Source organism: Peromyscus leucopus, chromosome 23 (assembly GCF_004664715.2).
Source record: "Peromyscus leucopus breed LL Stock chromosome 23, UCI_PerLeu_2.1, whole genome shotgun sequence".
Classification (NCBI taxonomy): Eukaryota; Metazoa; Chordata; class Mammalia; order Rodentia; family Cricetidae; genus Peromyscus; species Peromyscus leucopus.
Window position 1 is genome coordinate 12,704,859 of NC_051082.1, and position 16,779 is coordinate 12,721,637.

The 16,779-nt window shown below is 43.1% G+C and overlaps 1 protein-coding gene across 1 annotated transcript in view; it reads left to right on the forward strand.

Annotated features, from left to right (window-relative positions):
* The window catches only part of Tmem116 (transmembrane protein 116), a 32,272-nt gene that overhangs the window by 5,745 nt on the left and 9,748 nt on the right, over nt 1–16,779 (forward strand). The window contains exon 5 of the mRNA XM_037198674.1: nt 14,079–14,183. Within this exon, the coding sequence (XP_037054569.1) occupies nt 14,079–14,183 (105 nt within the window). The remainder of the gene's footprint in view (nt 1–14,078; nt 14,184–16,779) is intronic.

The window sequence follows — 16,779 nt, forward strand, 5'->3', positions numbered from 1 at the left end:
CTGCACACACACGTGCTCATGCCCATACAAACACACACACACACACACACACCATGGAATACTCACAATCAGAGCAAATGTTCTGTTGAATTTATTAAAACATATAAAAAGTCAGCTGTGGGTTTCTGGATTAACTTTGACTCGGGGCAGTTGTTACTTCACCTCTCTGAGCCTCGCTGTCCCGGCCTGCTAAATGGCTGGTAACAACACTCACCTTGTGCTCGGCATAGGTGTGAGAAATCTCCCTTTTCCCCCTGACACAGCTGTGTTGAGCTATCTCTGCGGTAAAATACACACGTGTGTGTGTGTGTGTGTGTGTGTGTGTGTGTGTGTGTGTGTGTGTGTGTGTGTAGGAGGTGCATGGATATGTAGGTGGACAGTTTTATCAGTGTGACTGTATGTGCGTCTTCATTCATCAATTCCTGTGTTGCTTCCACAACACACCTGACAAAGACACCTTAAAGCAGGAGGGTTTATCTGTGCCCACAGTCTGAGGGTGCAGTCCAAAGGCATGGTGGCAGGGTGTGACACAGTTGATCACGTTGTACCTGTGGTCAGGAAACAGAGAGAGACCAACGCTGCTGCTCGGCTTGCGTTCTTCCTTTGATGCGGTCCGGGGCCCCAGCCATGGGATGGTGCTGCTCACCTTTAGGGTGAGTCTTCCTACCTCAGCTAACCCAATCTAGAGAGCCCCAACCAGACATGCCTGAAGCTCGTCTCCTAAGTGAGTCTGGATCCCGTCGAGTTGGCATTAGTACTAACCATCCCTCATAAAATCATCAGGGTAATTGAGAAAGCAGAGCATTTCTATTTCCATCACCCTCAAAACCACTGCATTGTGTTGTCCTTTACCCACTGGCGTATACCAGTTACAGTGGCCACTCTGGAATGTTGCTTTAACCCCTGGAGGATGTGTGTGTTACCGTGTCCACACTGAGTGTTGCTTTACCCCCTGGAGGATGTGTGTGTTACAGTGCCCGCTCTGAATGTCTGAATAAGATGTTTTTTATTGGTCTTTCCTAGAATCCTCTCTCTGATCTTTTCACATTTTCCTGTTAATTACATGTCCTGTAGTTTAGGATTGCATCTTTGATGTTGCGAATGTTGTCATACAGATTCTGGATCCTTCCATAAGTTTCTGGAGATTGATTAAGTCAAGAATGGTAATTGTGTCTGGTCACACATGTGCTCAACCTCAGTCCAGTTCTCTGTGCCTTCCTGTCTGGATTAGCCCATCTGTGCATGCAGGTGGTGCATGACTAAGCTGAGACCTGTATGTCTTTATCACAAAGCCAAAGCTCCCTGGTCCAGTCCTCTCACTCCGGCCTTCCCTCCAGAACATCCCGCTTACCAGGGACTTTGTCTGAGTTGTGCGTGACTAGGTTCTTGTTACTTTTGTGTCGCTGTGACCGGAGTACCTGACAGGAAGGAAGAAGGGAAGATGTATTTTGGCTCATAGTTTCAGAACACTGGGTTCAATATTGCTTGTGGTGGCAGCAGGAGCGTGAACTAGGTGACACCATGTCAGGAGGTGCAGGCTGGTGCCCACCTGGCTTTGTCCCTGTCCCTCCTCCTTCCATGCGTGCCCATGGGACGATGACACACACAGGCAGGGTGAGTTCACTCGGTCTCCCACGTGATTGTACAGCCAACAGATGCCAACATCAGCAGTGACAGTGGAGAGAGGAAGGAAGGGAGGTGAGAGACTCACTTCCACACAGCTCACGTCACCACCTTTGACTTCCATCTGTAGTCCCCGCTCGCTGCTCTTTACTCTTCAGGTCTCAGACTGGCGTTTTATCATGTTTCTAGGTTGTGTTCCTGTGCGCATGTGCACATGCTGTGGTGCGTATGTGGAATGCAGGACAGTTTTCGGGAGTCGGGTCTTGTCTGCTTGGTGGTTTTCTCACACAGAACATAGTGGCAGCGGGAACGGGAGCTGGAGGGCAGTTTGTTCTCACAGTGGCAGGGGGAGAGTGTCCTTTCCTTCTCCTTTCATCCCTGCCCGTTGTCTTAGTCGATGTTCTGTTGCTGTGGAGAGACACCGTGACCATGACAACTCCCGTGAAAGAAAACATTTAACTGGGGCTGGCTTACAGTTTCACAGGCTTAGTCAATGATCAGCATGGCAGGGCATGGCGGCGTGCAGGCAGACACGGTGCTGGAGAAGGAGCTGAGAGTTCTCCATCCAGCTCTGAAGGCAGCAGGAAGAGAGACCCTGGGCCTGGCTTGAGCGTTTTTTTGTTTATTTGTTTCGTTTTGTTTCAAAGGGTTTCTCTGTGTTGCCCTGCTGTTCCGGAACTCCCCCTGTAAACCAGGCCTCCCTCGAACTCAGAGATCACCTGCCTCTGGGATTAAAGGCATGCACCACCACCTCCCAGCTATGACTTGAGCATTTGAGACCTCAAAGTCCACCCCAGTGATGTACTTCAGCCAACAAGGTCATCCCTACTGCTATAAACCACACCTCCTAACAGTGACACTCACTATGGGGACCATTTGTTTGCTTTGTGTGTGTGTGTGTGTGTTTTCAAAATAGGTTTTCTCTGTGTAACAGCCCTGGCTGTCCTGGAGCTTGCTTTGTAGACCAGGCTGACTTCGAACTCCCAGAGATCCATCTACCAAAGGTGTACTTGATTTCCACGTGTGTGAAACTGCTGCTGTTCTATGTGACATGCCAAGGAGCACAATGGTTCCTAGGCTTCATCATTTTGCAGATGAATAAAAATAAAATCCCTGGGAGGTGATATAATATCCTCTACTTTTTGTTTTGGTGAATTAGGAAAATTTTAAAAAGCTGGGCAGTGGTATATATTCCTTTAATCTCAGCACTCAGGAGGCAGAGGCAGGCGGATCTCTGTGAGTTTGGACCAACCTGGTCTACATAGTATGTTCCAGGACAGCCAGGGCTGTTACACAGAGAAACCCTGTCTCGAAAAATAAAACAAAAAGAATATTTAAAAACAATTATCACCTAGTGTGGTGGCGTACACCACCTTTAATCCCAGCACTAGGAAGGCAGAGGCAGCTGGATCTCTGTGTTTGAGGCCAGCCTGGGCTACAAAGCAAGTTCCAGCACAGCCAGGGCCACACAGAGAAACCCTGTCTCAAAAAACCAAAAAGAAAAAAAAATACCATTTGTGAAATAAATATCATTTGAGAAAAAGGAGACTTGGTAAAATACAACTTCAAAGGTAGTGGTTCTTGGTGCTGGGAAGATGGCTCAGTGGTGAGAGGTCTTGTTCTTGCAGAGGCCCGGGGTTTGGTCTCAGTATACACTGTGGCTCCCAGCCTGTGACTCCAGCTCCAGGGGGTTCGACACTCTCCTCTGGCCTCCCAGGGGTCAAGCACAAATGTGGTGCATACAGAGTAAGGCAAAACACTCACAGACATAAAATAAAAATAAGTCTCTAGAAAATAAATGGTAAACTTAGCCCCATCAGAAACCCATCATTATTGTGGACGCTTTCTTGTGTGTCTAGACCAGCTTCATTATCCTCAGGATCTTCCTTGATTTTCCTTCTCTGCCTGGATGAACAAGGGGTAAAAATTAGATTTGTTCACCTTCTGTTTGCGTAGCTCGAACATGTGAGCACTGTTCCTGAACCTGATTCAGGAGACGGAAGACTTTCATGGAGCCCAGAGCTGTAAGGGAACAGGCTTGGCCAAGCTGGAGTACCTGAGGCCACTTCACAGAGCTGGAACACAAGAAGTCAACATTCATTCAGACCTGGTCTTCCCTTCCAGATCTTACTAGGAAGCAAAGTGGCCGAGAGAACCAAGCCATCAGGGATAACCTTTGCTTTGATTAATAGGATGTTTGGGGTTTTCAAAGGTTATTTCTTTTGTCAATTCAGCCAATCAGTAACCAGGTTTATGGTACCAGAGTCACATTTCAGTAAGTCCTCGTCTCTTCCCTGCACTGTCTCCTCTGCTCCATGGTTTGAGATGCTGAGGTGTGTTTAAATTGTCCCCTAGGTCAAGCTTGGAGTCAGGAACAAATTCTGTGCTTTTTTCCAGAGGGCCTCAGAGTGCTGCTCTGGTCAGAATTCTGTCGAGCAGAGAGCAGGAGCAATGATGACGTCAGAAATGCCCTCCAGCGTGTCTTTGTTCTTGGGTGTTCTGGACTGAAATGTGGGTTTCTAGTTCCTGAAAGAGCATGCTGGTCACATGCTGTAGAGATGTCAGTTTGGGTTGCAAATGACATCGTGTTTGTGGCATAGAGTTAACGTTCCAGAGTCTTCAGCCACATAGCCTGGGGAGGCAAGAGACAGGCAGATCTCTGTGAGTTCGAGGCCAGCTTGCTCTACATAGTGGGTTCTGGGTTGGCCAAAACTACAGAGACCTCATCTCAAAAACAAAACAACAGCCGGAAATGCTGCGCACGCCTTTAATCCCAGCACTTGGGAGGCAGAGGCCAGTGAATCTCTGTGAATTTGAGGCCAGCCTGGTCTATAAATTGAGTTCCAGGGCAGCCAGGGCTCTGTTAACATAAAGAAACCCTGTCTGAAAAAACAACAACAACAAAACAAACAAATAAAAAACAAATTCCATCTCTTCTACCTATTAGCTGTGGGCTTTTTTTGTTCTTGTTTTTTGGTTTTTGTTTTTGTTTTTGTTTTTTTTTTTTTTGTAAAGTCAAATTGTTACTTAAGGGATTTAACAGGTGTGATTTGATTCCTTCACTGTCTTCTAAAGTCACTGAAAGTAAAGATCCTCCAAAGTTGAAGAACCCAGGGCCTTGCGCTTGCCTCTACCACTGAGCTAAATCCCCAGCCCCCAAGCAGCTTATTTTTTAACAGTGGGAACAGCAGAGATTCACAGTGTACAGAAAGACTTTCTCCAGCATTCCTCAAGGAGGTCTTTGCTCACAGAACACATTCTTAGTCTGGTTGGTGATCAGCCCGCTTTGCAAGAAGGAAGATACCAGCTAAATGTCCTGACCCACTCTGCCCTAGTCTGACTTCCCAGACTTCCCAGATATACAAAGTTCCTTACTGTTAGCAGCTGGGAGAGACTCACGAAGATCCACGCTCCGAGCAGGCGCCGTGTTGACAATGTGTAGTATTTCTCGAGACCTCCTTAGCAACACAATGTTCCCAACAGGTTGATTGCTAACAAAAGGGGACATAGAAAATGTAGTGGCAGTGGGGTTTTTTGTTTGTTTGTTTTTAATACATTCATGTCTATAGCTAATGAGAAACTGCATTGGTAGCCTTGGTAACTAGTCATGGTAGCACACACCTTTTATCCTTGCTCTTGGGAGACAGAGGCAGGCAGATCTCTCTGAGTCCAAGGCCGGGCTGGTCTACAGAGTGAGTTCCAGGACAGCCAGGGCTACACAGAGAAACCCCGTCTCGAAAGACAGACATTAAAATTTTTAAAAAGCCGTCATAATGACAAGTAGCCATGTACTTAGTGACTGTCCAGGCTTCCAGCTGTCTTGGTCTACTTTTGCAAGATTCCCAAAAATTGCTTGCATCCATCTACCATTTCTCAGGTACCATTATGTTCCTTCTCAGGTCTTTGATGTGGTTGAAAACTAGATAGTTGTAATTTCCTCAGTTATGATAAAAGATAAGTTAGATATAAAACCTTAAACTCACAAATATAAGATAGATAGGACATCTTCTTTAATATTGTAACTATAATTCTTGCTTGGTAATTGTTTTGTTATATGTAATTTTACCATGTTAAAGTTAAAACCTTCCTTTTTAAAAAAAAAGAAAAAGAGGGGAAGTGCTGTGGATATTGCTCTATATAAATAAAGCACTGATGGCCAGTGACCAGGCAGGAAGTAGGTTGCCAGGCAGGAAGTAGGTGGGACAAGGAGAGAGGAGAATTCTGGGAAGCGGAAGGCTGAGAGGAGAGACACTGAAGCCACTGCCAGGATAAGCAGCATGTAAAGACGCTGGTAAGCCACCAGCCACGTGGCAAGGTATAGATTTATAGAAATGGGTTAATTTAAGATAAAAGAACAGTTAGCAAGAAGCCTGCCACGGCCATACAGTTTATAAGTATTATAAGCGGATGAGTGATTATTTTATATGTGGATTGTGGGACTGTGGGGCTTGGTGGAACCTGGAGAGAAGCCCTCCAGCAACACTTCTTAATCAATCTAAAACCTCTGAGTCATAGTTTTCTCACTTAAAACAGGAATTAGGGTAAAGGTGAAGATCAAATTAGGCAAAAATTGAAGAGTACTTGCTCATGGTTGATGTGAACTATCATATTTTTGGAGCGTAAAAAAAGATTCACTGGCAGGTTTGAGGTTTGCTTCACATACTTAGTGGTCTGTTGCTTTCTCCATCTGTCAATAGGGAGCATGTTTTAGTTGAAGCATCTCATGAGATTTCATCATCTGTGCTTGTTACTATGTTCTCAGTGCCAGTCTGACCCCTTGGGCTTACCTCTCCTAACTCTAAGCCCTACATTTTACAATGGTTTGTATACAGGTCTCTGCAAATAGTAGAGCCAGCAGAGTGCTGGTCCTTGATAGGCAAGAAGGAAATCCAGTTCAGCACACCTCAGTAGCCAGTGCTGGTTCAAACTTCTAGAGTCTGACCTCAGGCATTTTATTTCAGCCATATTTAAGCATGGCACCATCTTGAAAAAGAGTTTTCTAATAATAATTAACTCAATCCTGTGTGTTTAAAAGCTGAAGACATATTTACATTGAAATTCTTTACAAAGTATATATGACCTCTTCCTTAAAAGGCAGGTTTTCTGACTCAGAAACTTAGGGTTTTTATTGCTATGAAGAGACACCATTTGGACCACAGCAACTCTTTTTTTTTTTAATTTTTTTTAAAATATATTTTATTTTATTTTTATGTACATTTGTGTTTTTGCCATGGATGTGGGGATCCCCTGAAACTGGAGTTATAGACAGTTGTGAGCTGCCATGTGGGTGCTGGGAATTGAACTCGAGTCCTCTGGAAGAAGAGTCAGCGCTCTTAACCCCTGAGCCATCTCTCCAGCCCCTAATTTTTTTTTTTATTTTGTTCATGTTTGCCTGAATGTATATCTGTGTGAGGCTGTTGGATCTTGGAATTACAGATACTGGTGAGCTGCCATATGGATATTGGGAATTGAACCCGAGTCCTCTGGAAGATCAGTCAGTGCTTTTAACTGCTGAACCATCTCTCCAGCCACCCACCTCCCCCCTTTTTTTGACCATAGCAATTCTTTTAAAGGAAAACATTTAATTTGCATGGCTTGCTCACAGTTCAGAGGTTCAGTCTGTTATCAACATGATGGTGAGCATGGCAGCGTGCAGGCAGACGGGCTGGTAGCTGAGAGTCCTATGTCTTTCAGGCAACAGGAAGTCAACTGAGACACTGGGAAGTATCCTGAGCATAGGAAACCTCAAAGCCTGCCCCCACAGTGACACACTTCCTCTAACAAGGCCACACCCACTCCAACAAAGCCACACCTCCTAACAGTGCCACTCCCTATGAGATTATGGGGTCCAGTTACATGAAAACTACCACAGAAACAATGCTCAAGATAAGGGCCAGGGAGAAAGAATTCAGTTAGGAGTGGCCTGGCCCTGCAGATAACATAGAAGTTACCTAGGTTGTCAGGAAGTCGAAGTGACATCTCCCATAAATATGGGTTTTATTGACTAAGAAACAATGTTCAAAATAAAGGTCTTAAGAAGAGTCTGGGATAAGCATAATAGTCTGGGGGATTCAGAAGCGACCTGGCCCTACAGTCAGCTGGGGTCACCAGGCTATCAACTGCATCCAGACCCAGCATTTTTTCAGGGTGAAAAACAGGTATATATCACCTCCATTGAAGAGACAACCCTGCGTGTTTAACATTCCTGGTTTCTCCAGTGATTTTGAGCACAAGGACCTTGTGCCTTCTCCCAGTGAGGGGTTCGGTAATGTTATCATTGAGTAGGTTGTTTGTTTGATCCTTCGACTGTTAAATATCAAAGGGGTACAAATAACCTTTTCAACATTAAGAATATATAGACGTTCAGATTATTGAAATAACTGACAAAAATTGAGAGTAAAATTATACTTAGTTGGAGACTATTCCCTGTAATAACCTTGACCACTTTATTTTTTACTAAGAGTCAATTTTACGTGCATTCATCTTGTAAATAAGCTAGCAAGAATATCATGGTTTGTTTGACAGGATCTCATAGCCTCACTTACATGGAGCTCACTGTGAGACGCAGGCCACCCTCAAATGTGTGGCCATCCTCCTGTCTCAACTTTCAAGTGCTAGGATGACAGGTATGTGCCACCACGTGATGCTTCAGATTTTTGAATTCTGGTTGAATACCGGGATTATGAGCTAGGTTTGGTGGTTCGTGTCTGTAGCCAACATTTTGGAGGCAGAGACAGGAGGAGGGCTGCAGGGTCATGCTCACCCACATCGTGAGCTCAAGGCCAGCCTCAGTGACAGGAGACCTTGCCTCAAACACAAGACCAACAAAGGATAAAGAAAACCGAGACTCTGGAATTTGCTGTCTGGACATACTGTATTGTGCAGCTTTGCGCCTTTCCTTGAACTCGATTTGTAGACCAGGCTGGCCTCGAACTCATAGAGATCCGCCTGCCTCTGCCTCCCGAGTAATGGGATTAAAGGCGTGTGCCACCGCCGCCCGGCCCAAGTTCTTAATTTTTTAAAATTAATCAATTTTTCCCCAGCCCAATCAGTTTCCTTTCCTCTTTACATATGAGAACATAAAGGAACTTTTATTGTGCCTGAGTCTGCTGAGGAATCTGTTTCATGATATCCTGGCTCCCTCTACTGGCCTTAAGTGAAATTACCTATAGGTCAGCAAAAGGGAAAACAAATGACCAGGTCACATTTCACATTTTATTGTAGACATTTTTTTGGTTTCTCTGTGTAGCTTTGCGCCTTTCCTGGGACTCACTTGGTAGCCCAGGCTGGCCTCGAACTCACAGAGATCCGCCTGGCTCTGCCTCCCGAGTGCTGGGATTAAAGGCGTGCGCCACCACCACCACCACCGGGCCTTTTTAAAATTTTTATACATGTATAGTGTGTGTGTGTGTGTGTGTGTGTGTGTGTGTGTGTGTGTGTGTGTACATCCCAAGGATTGAACTAAGATTGTCAAGCTTGGCAGGAAGTACCTCTACCTGCTGAACCATCTTGGTGGCCTATGCCTGGCTTTGTCTGTGGGTACTGGGGATTTGAACTTCCTCATTGGTGTGGTAAGTGTGTCATCCAGTGAGCTGTCTGCCCAGCTCCAGCTTTTGTTTACATGGGGTTAAAGAGTAAATCTTGTTACCTTAGCTGTGCAGGAGCAGGAATTCATCCCTTACATGGTGTCATGTGGTTTCTTTTTTATCATATGAGTTAACTAGTTAACTGCTCTTTGGTTCTTTTTTAAGAAGATGGTTCATTTTATTTTTATTTATGTATATATGTGTTATGTATAATATATTATTGTACACATGCATACGGGTGCTTGTGCAGTCCAGAAGCGGGTATCAGATCCCCTAGAGCTGGAGTTACAGGCAGTTGTGAGTAGCCTGCTGTGGGTGCTGAGAACTGAACCCAGGTCCTCTGCAAAAGCAGCCAGTGCTTTTAACTTCGAAGCCTCTCTCCAGTTCCCATAAGTCTGTTTCTTTTTTTTCCCCTAAATGTTATTATATTTGCTTATTTTACCTATATGGTCTTCTATGCCATGGTGTGTGTGTGGAGGTCAGAGGCAGCTTTCAAGAATCCATTCTCCTCACTTTGAGTTCTGCAGATCAAATTCAGCTCCAAAGCCAGGGTTGACAGTAAATGCCTTTCCCTGATGTGCCACTCACTAGCACCTGATTTTCTGAAGGATCTTTTAAACATCAGTGCTGGGGATATATCAATTAATAGAGCACTTGCTTTTACATGTAAGAAGCCCTGGGTTCAAGCACAGCACTCCATAAACTACATGCACTTGAGAGGCAGAGGCAGGAGTTCAAGAGCTTAAGACCATTTTTGAAACTGTGGCGGCACACATCTTTAATCCTAGCACTTGAGGGGCAGAGGCAGCAGGATCTGTGTGAAATTAAGGAGCCTACCTGATGTACATAGTGAGTTTTAGTACAGCTAGGACTACATAGAGATACCCTGTCTCAAGAAAACTAAAGGACCATTGTTGGTTACATAGCAAATTAATATCCAGCATGGGATACCTGAGGTTCCTTTTTTTTTTTTAATATTTCAAGTTTTCTTTTATTTTTTTAAATTAATTAATTAATTTATTTTTCTATTATTAGCTTGATACAGTATGTATTCTTATCATTATTACAGATATGTTTCATTGAGGCTTGCTCAGTAATTGAGTAAAACCAAAATTTATTATAAGCCACAGTCATCCTAGGGTCTTCCATGCTATATATATAGCCTCCATGATTCTGTGGGTTGTAGTCTGTATTTATTTTATATCTAGAATCCACTTATGAGTGAGTACATACCATGTTTGTCTTTCTGGGTTTGGGTTACCTCACTCAGGATGATTTTTTTCTAGTTCCATCCATTTGCCTGCAAATTTCATGCTTTCATTGTTTTTCTTTGCTGAGTAGTACTCCATTGTGTATATGTACCACATTTTCTTAATCCATTCTTCAGTTGACAGGCATCTAGGCTGTTTCCAGGTTCTGGCTATTACAAATAGTGCTGCTATGAACATAGCTGAGCATGTATCTTTGTGGTATGAATCAGCATTCCTTGAGTATATGCCCAAGAGTGGGATGGCTGGGTCTTGAGGTAGTTCAATTCCTAATTTTCTGAGAAACCGCCATACTGATTTCCACAGTGGTTGTACAAGTTTACATTCCCACCAACAGTGGAGGAGTGTTCCCTTTGCTCCACATCCTCTCCAACATTGGCTGTCATTGGTGTTTTTGATCACAGCCATTCTGACAGGTGTCAGGTGGTATCTCAGAGTCATTTTGATTTGCATTTCTCTGATGATTAAGGATGTTGAGCATTTCTTTAAATGTCTTTCAGTCATTTGTGATTCTTGTTTTGTGAATTCTATGTTTAGCTCTTTAGCCCATTTTTTTAATTGGACTGTTTAGTATTTTGATGTCTAGTTTCTTGAGTTCTTTATATACTGTGGAGATCAATCCTCTGTCAGATGTGGGGTTGGTGAAGATCTTTTCCCATTCTTTTTTTTCTTTTCTTTTTTTTTTTTTGATTTATTTATTATGTACACAGAAGAGGGCACCAGATCTCATTACAGATGGTTGTGAGCCACCTTGTGGGTGCTGGGAATTGAACTCAGGACCTCTGGAAGAGCAGTCGGTGCTCTTAACCTCTGAGCCATCTCTCCAGCCCCGATCTTTTCCTATTCTGTTGGCTGTCTTTTTGTCTTATTGACCGTGTCTTTCACCCTGCAAAAGCTTCTCAGTTTCAAGAGGTCCCATTCATTAATTGTTGTGCTCAGGGTCTGTGCTGTTGGTGTTTTATTTAGGAAGTGGTCTCCAGTGCCAATGCGTTCAAGAGTACTTCCTACTTTGTTTTCTATTAAGTTTAGTGTTAATGGATTTATGTTGAGGTCTTTGATCCACTTGGACTTGAGTTTTGTGCATGGTGACAGATATAGATCTATTTGTAATCTTTTACATATTGACATCCAGTTATGCCAGTACCATTTGTTGAAGATACTTTCTTTTTTCCATTGTATAGTTTTGGCTTCTTTGTCAAAAATCAGGTATTCATATGTGCATGGATTAATGTCAGGGTCTTCAATTCGATTCCATTGGTCCGTATGTCAGTTTTTATACCAGTGGCAAGCTGTTTTTATTACTATAGCTCTATAGTAGAGTTTGAGGTCCGGGATGGTGATGCCTCCAAGGGTTGCTTTATCGTATAGGATTCTTTTAGCTATCCTGGGTCTTTTGTTTTTCCATATAAAGTTGAGTATTTTTCTTTCCAAGTCTGTGAAGAATTGTGTTGGGATTTTGATGGGGATTGCATTGAATCTGTAGATTGCTTTTGGTAAGATTGCCATTTTTACTATGTTAATCCTACCTATCCATGAGCATGGGAGATCCTTCCATTTTCTGATATCTTCTTCAATTTCTTTCTTTAGAGATTTAAAGTTCTTATCAAAAAGGTCCTTCACTTGTTTAGTTAGTGTTATCCCAAGGTATTTTATATTATTTGTGGCTATTGTAAAGGGTGATATTTCTCTGACTTCTTTTTCAGCCCTTTTATCATTTGTGTATAGGAGGACTACTGATTTTTTTTGAGTTGATCTTGTATCCTGCCACTTTACTGAAGGAGTTTATCAGCTGTAGGAGTTCCCTGGTAGAGTTTTTGGGGTCACTTATGTAGACTATAATATCATCTGCAAATAGTGAAAGTTTGACTTCTTCCTTTCCAATTTGTATCCCTTTGATCTCCTTTTATTGTCTTATTGCTCTAGCTAGAACTTCTAGTACTATATTGAATAAATATGGGGAGAGTGGACAGCCTTGTCTTGTTCCTGAATTTAGTGGTATCGTTTTGAGTTTCTCTCCGTTTAATTTGATGTTTGCTGTTGGTTTGCTATAAATTGCCTTTATTATGTTTAGAAATGTTCCTTGTATTCCTGATCTCTCTAAGACCTTTATCATGAAGGGGTGTTGGATTTTGTCAAAGGCTTTTTCAGAATCGAATGAGATGATCATGTGGTTTTTTTTTCTTTCAATTTGTTTATATGGCGTATTACATTGACAGATTTCTGTATGTTGAACCATCCTTGCATTCCTGGGATGAATCCTACTTGGTCGTGATGGATAATTTTTTTGATGTATTCTTGGATTCGGTTTGCCAATATTTTGTTGAGTTTTTTTGCATCAATGTTCATGAGGGAGATTGGTTTGTAATTCTCTTTCTTTGTTGCATCTTTGTGTGGTTTGGGTATCAGGGTAATTGTAGCCTCATAAAAAGAGTTTGGTAGTGTTCCTTCTGTTTCTATTGTGTGGAACAGTTTGAAGAGTATTGGTATTCTTCTTTGAAGGTCTGGTAGAATTCTGCACTGAGCTGGGCGGTGGTGGCACACGCCTTTAATCCCAGCACTCAGAAGGCAGAGCCAGGCGGATCTCTGTGAGTTCGAGGCCAGCCTGGGCTACCAAGTGAGTCCCAGGAAAAGGCGCAAAGCTACACAGAAAAACCCTGTCTCTAAAAACCAAAAAAAAAAAAGAATTCTGCACTGAAACCATCTGGTCCTCGGCTTTTCCCATTTTTGTTTTTAAAGTTATCTTGCCTGTGTAGCCTAAGTTTTGAATGAAAGGTTTAGTTCAAATACCATAGGCTATTTCTATGGGGGTTTTTGTCCACATCAAATTTGTGTAGTACTTAAATTACCCAAATCTTGCAGATAAGTGTGTACACACACATAGACACTAACTTTTACACGATTCATATGTATAGCATTGGCAGGTTGGAGACTTGCTCTGCTGTTTGGGGTTGGTGGAGTCTTCAGGAGATGATGAGAACTGTAAGGTTATTAGAAGCACATAAGTTAGTCCTGGTGGCTTAATGAAGAGAGACAGTTAACATACATGTTCTTCATCTTCTGCTGAGATAATCAACACCATTCCAGGATTCTGACATGAAGACAGTATCACCCAATGAGACCCTAAATCTTGTACCTCCAGAACTATGAGCCAAAACCCTTTTCCTCAAAAGTAGCCTGTCTCCAATATTTTGTTATAGTATGAAAATGGAGTCATATATCAACCATTATTGAAAGTTGAACACAGAGCCCATGAGATGGTTCAGAAGGTGAAAGTTCTTTCCACACGAACCTGGGGACTGAGTTCCATCCCTAGAATCCAGGTGAGGTGGAGGGAGAGAACCCATTCCACAGCTGGCCTCTGACACGTGTGTGCTGTGCTACACACACAGTAATAATGATGATGATGATGATAGATTGACAGATACTCAGAAAAGTGGAACAGTTAGATGAGAGGAGGTGGATATCTGTGGTTCTGAACAGTCCAAAGGGTGAGATGAAGCTGAATGGTTTGGGTAAGCTAGCTCTCATCTGAGAACAATGGAATACATTTAAGGACGTGGGAATGGGACATTTACGATGGGCTGTTTTGACTCTCACCTAGATACTGTACCTTGCCTCACTCCTCCACACCATCAGTTACACCTGGTATCTGCACACAGAGCTGAGGATGAAGCACAGCCAGAGTGGACAGGGCACAGCTGCACAGGTAAGCAGAGAAGGGGATCCCCGAGTTCTCAGTAAGCCATGCAAGCTCTCAGCACTGACGAGTGAGTGTGCAGAAGCTGATGGAGGAATGTCCCCAGTTTCCATCCGCTGACACCACTTCTCTCCTCCCTCGACACATACAAGGTTTGGTTGGTTGGTTGGTGTTTTGTTTTTCAAGACAGGGTTTCTCTGTGTAGCCCTGGCTGTCCTGGATCTCGCTCTGTAGACCAGGCTGGCCTCAAACTCAAAGATCCACCGACCTCTGTTTCCTGAGTGCTGGGATTAAAGGTGTGTGCCGCCACCCAATTTATATATTTCTTTTTTTAATTTAATTTATTTGTTTATCATGTATGTATATGTGTGTGTTTGTTTGTTTATTGAGACAGAGTTTCTCTGTGTAGCCTTGGCTGTCCTGAATCTCGCTCTGTAGACCAGACTGGCCTCAAACTGGAACTCACAGAGATCCGCCTGCCTCTGCCTCCCAAGTGCTGGGATTAAAAGCGTGCACCACCACATCTGATTTAATCTTTTTGTTGTTATTGTTATTTATTTATTTTTGGGAGAGGGTCCCATGTAGCCCAGCCTGTCCCCAGATTCACTACATAGTCAAGGATGACCTTGAACTTCTTATCTTCTTACCTCTATTTCCCAAGTGCTGGGATTCTAGGTGTGGACCACTACACCCAGCTTATGTGGTGCTGAGATTGGACCCAGGATCTCTAGAACATTAGGAAACACTCTACCAACTGAGCTACAAAACACAGGCCCATTTTAATCTTTTTTTTTTTTTTTTTGGTTTTTCGAGACAGGGTTTCTCTGTGTAGCTTTGTGCCTTTCCTGGAACTCACTTGGTAGACCAGGCTGGCCTCGAACTCACAGAGATCCTCCTGCCTCTGCCTCCTGAGTGCTGGGATTAAAGGCATGTGCCACCACCTCCTGGCCCATTTTAATCTTATACACATTGCTAAATATTCTAATCTTACTTCTGCAATAGTCATTATTTGATTTCTTTTAAAGTAAACTTTTCTTTAAGAGCATGATAAACGCTCTAGAAAGTTACTCTACCCTTTCCATAGAGCCTGTAGATTACTTCTTAAACAAAGGAGAGTGAACACGTGAAATAGCTCACTATTTGTTGTGTGAGTAAGTGGAGGAGTGTGTGGATTAAAGGCTCAGAGTCCTCAATAAAGCATCAGTGCTGCATTGAGGACAGAAGTAAAAGCATTTCCCCTTTGCAGTCATTTAAACAAGAGCGAGTCAGATTTGAATTCTCTACCTCATGATCTCTGTGTCTTTTGTCCTCTGTTTGCTGTATGAATCTAAATTTGTGCCTGCTTGAAGGCTGTCTTGTGGCTCTGTCCTGGTGTCTGTCTGTCCTTCATATAGGGCTTTGCTCTATCTTTATTGAATAGCACAGAAAGTTTTACATTAAGGGGGAAGGGAGGTACTTTACAGAATCTTTAACAGAGTTTCACAAGAGATGAAGTCACTATCTCCAAATGACCCAGATAACAACTTTTTTTTTTTGATAACAACATTTTTAATTTTTTTTCATGTACATTCATGGTTTTGCCTTCATGTATGTCTGAGTGAGCGTATTGGATCCACTGGAACGTGAGTTACAGACAGCCATGAGCTGCCATGTGGGTACTGGGAATTGAACCCGGGTCCTCTGGAAGAGCAGCCGGTGCCCTTAGCCATCTACCTAGCCCCACAAACATTGTTCTTTATCAACTAATATCCAAATGTTGAGTTCAACATTTATAGTGGATATTACTCTTAGAAGGATGCTTCCATACATGCCACCTCACTGGTGGGGAGGGGGGCTGGGAAAGAGGCAAGGCAGCCCAGAGCCTTGGGGTCTGGGGGTCCCTTGTGCCCCAAAGCTCACGTTCTTGCTGGAGCCGCAGCTGACAGGGTCGGCAGTAGCTGTGCCCCCTGCTCTCCACTGTCGTGATCAGCCCTGTCTTAAACATGTTTAAACAGAAAAAAAGAAAAAAAAGAAGGGTGCTTCCAATTTCTGTATTTTTTTGCTTTCAGCAAATGATATAAATGCATTGTTCTGGGTCACTTGTCTGCTTCATAGCCTTGGGTACATCATCTCTCATATTTTGTTTGTTTAAAAGGCTCTCGCTTTGTAGCCCATGCTGGCCCACAACTCATTATGTAGCCAAGACAATCAGACCTCAAGTTTTCATCTTAAAGTTAAGTATTTATCTATATGAGCCATGGTGCCTCTCCAGCTCACAGCACCAAGGCTCTGTGATCTGTGAAAACGTCGTCTTTCTCTCTCTCTCTCTTTCTTTCTTTTTTTAAGCTTTGTTCAAGATGTTCACCGTTAAGGAAGGGTAGGAACAGAGAATGTTCTTTCTTCTTTTCTCTGATCCCCACTTCTCAGAGAGCAAGGGAAAAAAATCAATGAAACTTTAACATGAAAAGTGTCCATAAGCAGCATCCTAAAGAAGACCTACAGCCTATAAAAAGCTATTCAGTGAAACTTCTTGGAATAACAAAAACAATTCTTTTTTTTTTTTTTTGGTTTTTTTCTAGATAGGGTTTCTCTGTGTAGCTTTGCACCTTTCCTGGATCTCGCTCTG